At 34.5% G+C, this 7557-nt stretch overlaps 1 protein-coding gene across 1 annotated transcript in view; it reads left to right on the top strand.

Annotated features, from left to right (window-relative positions):
* Nucleotides 1-7557, top strand: part of EMC2 (ER membrane protein complex subunit 2) — a 52268-nt gene that overhangs the window by 8182 nt on the left and 36529 nt on the right. The window contains exon 4 of the mRNA XM_010863458.1: nt 2994-3079. Within this exon, the coding sequence (XP_010861760.1) occupies nt 2994-3079 (86 nt within the window). The remainder of the gene's footprint in view (nt 1-2993; nt 3080-7557) is intronic.

Genomic DNA, 7557 nt, shown 5'->3' with positions numbered 1-7557 from the left:
AGATGAACCTTTGTTGGCAAAGTAGTCTCTGCTTTTGAATATGCTATCTAGGTTGGTCATAACTTTCCTTCCAAGGAGTAAGCGTCTTTTAATTTCATGGCTACAGTCACCATCTGCAGTGATTTTGGAGCCCAGAAAAATAAAGTCTGATGCTGTTTCCACTGTTTCCCCATCTATCTCCCATGAAGTGATGGGACCGGATGCCATGATCTTCATTTTCTGAATGTTGAGCTTTAAGCCAACTTTTTCACTCTCCACTTTCACTTTCATCAAGAGGCTTTTTAGTTCCTCTTCACTTTCTGCCATAAGGGTGGTATCATCTGCATATCTGAGGTGATTGATATTTCTCCTGGCAATCTTGATTTCAGCTTGTGCTTATTCCAGTCCAGCATTTCTCATGATGTACTCTGCATATAAGTTAAATAAGTAGAGTGACAATATACAGCCTTGATGTACTCCTTTTCCTATTTGGAACCAGTCTGTTCCATGTCCAGTTCTTACTGTTGCTTCCTGACCTGCATACAGATTTCTCAAGAGGCAGGTCAGGTGGTCTGGTATTTCCGTCTCTTTCAGAATTTTCCACAGTTTTTTGTGATCCACACAGTCAAAGGCTTTGGCATAGGCAATAAAGCAGAAATAGATGCTTTTCTGGAACTCTCTGGCTTTTTCCATGATCCAGCAGATGTTGGCTGTTTGATCTCTGGTTCCTCTGCCTTTTCTAAAACCAGCTTGAACATCAGGAAGTTCATGGTTCACATATTGCTGAAGCCTGGCTTGGAGAATTTTGAGCATTACTTTACTAGTGTGTGAGATGAGTGCAATTGTGCGGTAGTTTGAGCATTCTTTGGCATTGCCTTTCTTTGGCATTGGAATGAAAACTGACCTTTTCCAGTCCTGTGGCCACTGCTGAGTTTTCCAAATTTGCTGGCATATTGTGTGCAGCACTTTCACAGCATCATCTGTCAGGATTTGGAATAGCTCAACTGGAATTCTCTCACCTCCACTAGCTTTGTTCGTAGAGATGCTTTCTAAGGCTCACTTGACTTCACATTCCAGGATGTCTGGCTCTAGGTGAGTGATCACACCATCGTGATCATCTGGGTCATGAAGATCTTTTTTGTACAGTTCTTCTGTGTATTCTTGCCATCTCTTCTTAATATCTTCTGCTTCTGTTAGGTCCATACCGTTTCTCTCCTTTATTGAGTCCATCTTTGCATGAAATGTTCCTTTGGTATCTCTGATTTTCTTGAAGAGCTCTCTAGTCTTTCCCATTCTGTTGTTTTCCTCTATTTCTTCGCATTGATCGCTGAAGAAGGCTTTCTTATCTCTTCTTGCTATTCTTTGGAACTCTGCATTCAGATGTTTATATCTTTCCTTTTCTCCTTTGGTTTTCGCTTCTCTTCTTTTCACAGCTATTTGTAAGTCCTCCCCAGACAGCCATTTTGCTTTTTTGCATTTCTTTTCCATGGGGTATTTAAGTGAGGCCTGATGCATTATGAAAGTAAGTTGTAATTTAATTTTAATCAATTTTAAAGAAAAATAATAGCTATATTTTTAAACACTCATATGCTAGGCATTATTCTAAATGCTTTACATCATTTTTATTTTTATTTTGCATGCTTTATTTGATCTATATAATTATTTCTTAATTTGACTTGTTTCATAGTATCACTGTATTTATTGTATAAATCAGGAAGCAGTGGTTTCTGTTTTGTAATCCTGACCTCTTTAGTGCTCCTTCATGCTGCTTCCTCATAAGCCAAGAAGAAATACAAAAAAACAATACCAGAGAGTAGAAATACCTGGATAACATATACAAGTCTAATGGGCATTGTCCTTTTCATTGTAATTTATGTTAGCAGTACATTTATTCTGGTGGAGTTGCCCATGATAAAAAATATTCCACAAAAGCTTTGTATTACCTTTAAAACCTATGAGGCATAGTCTTTTGAATACCAAAGAGGTGGCAGCTTATTTTTTGCAGGAGATTTTGAAATTATTTTTTGTATAGCAAAATGCCATTTGATAAAGTAGGAGATCAAGTGATTAGATAACTTTTTTTGTAACAGCATTTTTTTAATGGTTCAGAATTTCAGCACAGTTAGCTTGACTGAACTAGTACTATGAGTTTTGCATGATATTAGAGAACTAATTGAACATCATTTTCAGTTTTAATTAACTTGAATATTTTTATTATAGAATTTACAGACACAGACTTTGAAGCTATACTGCCAAATAATATTAAAACTTATTTTCTTATGATTAATAATCTGTTCATTAGTTAAATGCATTTTTAATCACATGTTTTGGGGCACTAGAAAGGATCATTTTTATCATCCTTAACATTTCTAAGACTCTTATAATCCCTCATGCTCAATAAATATTTGATTATTTGTTTAGTTGAGTTGATGGGTGAATTATGAATATCTGCCAAAAGAAGATTGGTACTCCATTGATACTGTGTCTGTATTTTATGGCCTTAAATCAGGACAAGTATTGTGACAGGGTGATTGATTAATATATTATTTGAACAAGGCAAAATTAAAGTGTTAATAATATTTGATCAAGACTTCAGTGTACTACCAAAGAGCTTAATTTTTATCTAGAGACTGCTTATGCAGTAGTTAGGAAGAAAAGGCCAGTAAACTGTTGTAGTTAGTTAAGATGGGCTTGATTCATTATGGAAGCAGTTTTTAAGGAGGAGTGATATGATAGTATTCAAAGAGTTATTAGTGGATCCCATAATCTCATTTTCTTAGTTAAGAGTTTGACTAGTTTCTGAGAACTCACTATTGTCCTCACTATAAATTCACAGTTGTTCTTTCACTCCATTTTTCTTTACTGATTAATTTCATTTATGTCATTAGATCTCAGTAATGAAATTATTTAAGAAGATACACTGAAGACTATGAAAGGCATTCCTTGTAGATCATTTAGTATATGTAGTGTAATTACTGTCCGTCAAGTCTTTTTATAATTTTTTTCTTTTTTAGTTTTGTCTTCAGGAGTTGAGAAGACAGTTCCCTGGAAGTCACAGAGTCAAGAGACTAACGGGCATGAGATTTGAAGCCATGGAGAGGTAACTGAATCTTACAAATAGTGTGATCCTGTTTTCAAATGGCAAACATGGGGTCTTAAATTTAGGTCCTCCTGCACCAGTGGCAGCATCATTAATTATGCAAGATCTTTTGCTACTCAGCTTCAGAACAGTGTCAGAGTACTTCTCAGCATCAATCCTCCAAGTTATTACTCTTAGATAGAATTTGACATATGACTTGAATCCATTTATCATCTTTGGCCTTGTGGAATGGGATCATGCTTTGGAGTAAGAACTGGCTTCATATCCTATTTCTAAGGATTTATTATCTATTGACCTGGAAAATTATTTAACTTCTTTAAGTTTTTTCAGTCTTATTCTTCTATAAAACAAGAATATTACCAGCTTTTCAGGGTTGTTTTGAGAATTAGTAATGATATATGTATAGTACCCTCACAGGCACTCAAAATATAGAAGCTATTATATATATATATATATTTTTTTTTTTAATTGAGATATAATTTATATAGGGACTAAGACTAAGGGGAAAATATGCTCAGTCATGTTTGAATCTGGAGTGGGTTGCCATGCCCTCCACCAGGGGATCTTCCCAACCCAGGGATGGAACACAGGTCTCCCGCATTGCAGGCAGATTCTTTACCTGCTGAGTCACCAGGGAAGCCCGTAATTGATATATAACATTATATTAGTTTCAGGTGTATAGCATAATTATTTGATAAATGTATATGTATATTGTGAAATGATTACCATAATAAGTTGAACATCCATCATCATAGTTATAAATTTTTATTTTCTTATAAGAATGTTTAAGATTTACTCTGTTAGCAACTTTTAATTATACAACACAGTATTGTTAGCTATAATAAACCATGTTGTATTATGTCCCAGACTTAATTTATTTTATAACTGGAAGTTTGTACCTTTTGACCACCTTCACCCATTTCTCCCACTCCCCATCCCCTCCTCTGACAACCACTAATCTGTTCTATGTATCTATGAGTTCATGTTCTCTTTGATTCTATATGTAGGTGAGATCACACAGTATCTTTCTTGGTTTGACTTACTACACTTAGCATAACGCCCTTAAGGTTCATCCAGGTTGTCATAAATGGCAGAATTTCTTTCCTTTTTATGGCTAATATTATATTGTATTAATATATACAGTTAATCTTTGAACAGCATGGGTTTGAATCATGTGGATCCACTTAACACATAATTTTTTATTGATAGTAAATATTACAGTGCTGCACAGTCTGTAGTTGTTGAATCTGTATGTAGAATCTTGAATAAGGAAGGACCAAGTATATGGAGGGCCTATTCTAAGTTATATATATATACGGAATTTCAACCTGATGGAGATTTGGTTTTTAAACCTACGTTTAAGTTATTATGTATTATTTATGGAATTTCAACTGTGATGTAGGCTTTCCTGATCTCTGTATTGTTCAGGGGTCAAACTTCTTTATCTGTTTATCTGTTGATAAACACTTCTGTTATTTCCATGCCTTGGCTAGTGTAAATAATGCTGCAGTGAACATGGGGCTTCAGATATCTTTTCAAGTTAGTGATTTTATTTCCTTTGAGTGAATACCCTAAATTGGAATTGACTTTATCAAATGGTAGTTCTATGTTAATTTTTTGAGGAACCTTTATATTGTTTTCCATAGTGACTGTGTCAATTTACATTCCGTCTACAGTCCAGTTCCCTTTTTTCCACATCCTTGCCAAGACTTGGTGTGTTTTGTCTTTTTGATAATAGTCATTCTAACAGGTATGAGATGATATAACATTGTGATTTTAATTTTCACTTCCCTGATTACTGATGTTGAGTACCTTTTCATGTATTTGTGTGTCTTCTTTAGGAAAATGTATATTCAATTCCTGTGCTCCTTTTTACTTAGATTGCTTGTTTTATTTTTGCTGTTGAATTATATAAGTTCTTATAATATTTTGGCGAGTAACCTCTTATTAGATATCATTTGCAAATGTTTTTTCCCATTCCATAGGTTGCCTTTTCATTGTGTCGATGTTTTCCTTTGCTGTGCAGAAGCTTTTTAGTTTGATGTAGTCCCACTTGTTTATTTTTGCTTTTGTTGACTTTGCTTTTTGTGTAAAATTCAAAAAATCACCAATACTGATGTCAGGGAGCTTACTATTTATGTTTTCTTCTGGGGGTTTATGGTTTTGGATCTTCTGTTCAGCTCTTTAATCCAGTTTGAGTTTTTCTATGTGGTATAAAGACAGAGATCCAGTTTCACTCAGCTGTCTAGTTTTCCAACATCATTTATTGAAGAGAGTGTTTTTTTCCTATTGTATATTCTTAGCTCCTTTGTTGTAAACTAATTGACCATATATGTGTGGGCTCTCTGTTCTGTCCCATTGATCTATGTGTCTGTTTATGTCAGTACCATATTGTTTTGATTACTATAGTTTTGTAATATAGTCTGAAATCAGAGAGCTTGATCCCTTCATCTTTGTTCTTTTTGCTCATGATTGCTTTGGCTATTTGAGATCTTTTGTGATTCTATACAAATTTTAGGATTGTTTTGTTCTATTTCTTTGTGAAATGCCATTGGAATCTTAAGAATTGCACAGAATCTATAGATTTCTTTGGGTACTGTGGATATTTTACCAATATTAATTTTTCCAATTCTTGAGCATGAGATATCATCTCATTTATTTGTGCCTCATTTATTTGTATCAGTTTCTTTCATCAGTATCTTAAATTTGCAATATATAGGGCTTTCAATTCTGATTAAATTATTTCTAGGTATTTTATTCATTTTTATGCAGTTATAAATGGGATTGTTTTCTTAATTTCTCTTTCCGATAAGATTATTAGTGTATTGAAACAACAGATTTTTGTATATTGATTTTGTATCCTGCAACTTCACTGAATTTGTTAGTTGTAACAGCTTTTGATGGCATAAGCGTTAATTGTCTTCACCTGTCTGGCAGTTTTGGATGCAGTGGCTTTCCCTGTAAGTTTAGTTGTCTGATGGATCTAAGAGTAGTTGGTTTATTATGTTTAGCTTTTTCTTGTGAGTATAGGAGTGATGATTTCCAGTCTTTATGTGCCAGACCAGGAACCAGAAATCTGAGTATCTTTTCATGCAGTTGTTGGACATTTATATATGTTCTTTGGAGAAATGTCTGTTCACATTTTCTGTTTTTAAATTGGATTAATTTATGTCTTTTTATTATTTAGTTGTAAGAGTTCTTTATATATAGTCTAGATACAGGTCTTTTATCACATATATTTGATTTGCAAAAATTTTCTTGCATTACGTGGCTTGTCTGTCACTTGTTCAGTGATGTCCTTTGATTACAAAATGTTTTGATTTTTTAAAAGTTAAGTTCACTTTTTCTTTTGTTGCTTATCATTTGGGTGTTATTTCTAGAAACCATTGTCTAATTCAAGGTCACAAAAATTATACCTATTTTCTTCTAAGTGTTTTATAGTTTGGGTTTTTACATTGTGATCATTGACACATTTTGAGTTAATATTTTTTATGATATGAAGCAGATGCCAACTTTATTCTTTCTTTTGTAGATATCTGGTTGTCCTAGCACCAGAAAAAACTACATTCCCCATTGAATTGTCTTGGGCAATTACGTCAGTTGAGTGTTAATTATGTGATTGTTTATTTCTGGGCTTTGAGTTCTGTTCCATCAATATATATGTTTATTATATACCACACTGTATTGAATCCAATAATGATATTGTAGCTTTGTAGTAGTTCTAAAATTGTAAAGTGTGTCCTTCAACTTTGTCCTTTTTTTTTTAAAGCTTATTTTGTCTGTTCTGAGTCTCTTAAGTTTTTATATTCATTTTATAGTCAGATTGTTGTTTCTTACCTTTATAACTTGGTGCTTTAGGTGAGACAGGGTTTACTTGTATTTCACTTGTATTTTTTTCTTGCAAGATTTATTGATACAGTTTTTCTTAACCCTTTTATTCCTTTGCTTTTGGCTTATCTGTTTTATCTATGTGTATTTTACTATCTTTGGATCTTCTAAGCAAAGGGCATGGATGAATCAAATAAAATAGTATTGCAGGTTCAGTTCAGTTCAGTCGCTCAGTCATGTCCAACTCTTTGCAACCCCATGAATCACAGCACGCCAGGCCTCCCTGTCCATCACCAACTCCTGGAGTTCACTCACACTCATGCCCATCGAGTCAGTGGTGCCATCCAGCCATCTCATCCTCTGTCGTCCCGTTTTCCTCCTGCCCCCAATCCCTCCCAGCATCAAAGTCTTTTCCAATGAGTCAACTCTTCGCATGAGGTGGCCAAAGTACTGGAGTTTCAGCTTTAGCATCATTCCCTCCAAAGAAATCCCAGGGCTGATCTCCTTCAGAATGGACTGGTTGGATCTCCTTGCAGTCCAAGGGACTCTCAAGAGTCTTTTCCAACACCACAGTTCAAAAGCATCAATTCTTCGGCGCTCAGCCGTCTTCACAGTCCAACTCTCACATCCATACATGACCACTGGAACTG

Source organism: Bison bison, unplaced genomic scaffold, assembly GCF_000754665.1.
Source record: "Bison bison bison isolate TAMUID 2011002044 unplaced genomic scaffold, Bison_UMD1.0 scf7180017864491, whole genome shotgun sequence".
Classification (NCBI taxonomy): Eukaryota; Metazoa; Chordata; class Mammalia; order Artiodactyla; family Bovidae; genus Bison; species Bison bison.
This window is presented reverse-complemented; position numbering and strand designations above follow the sequence as displayed.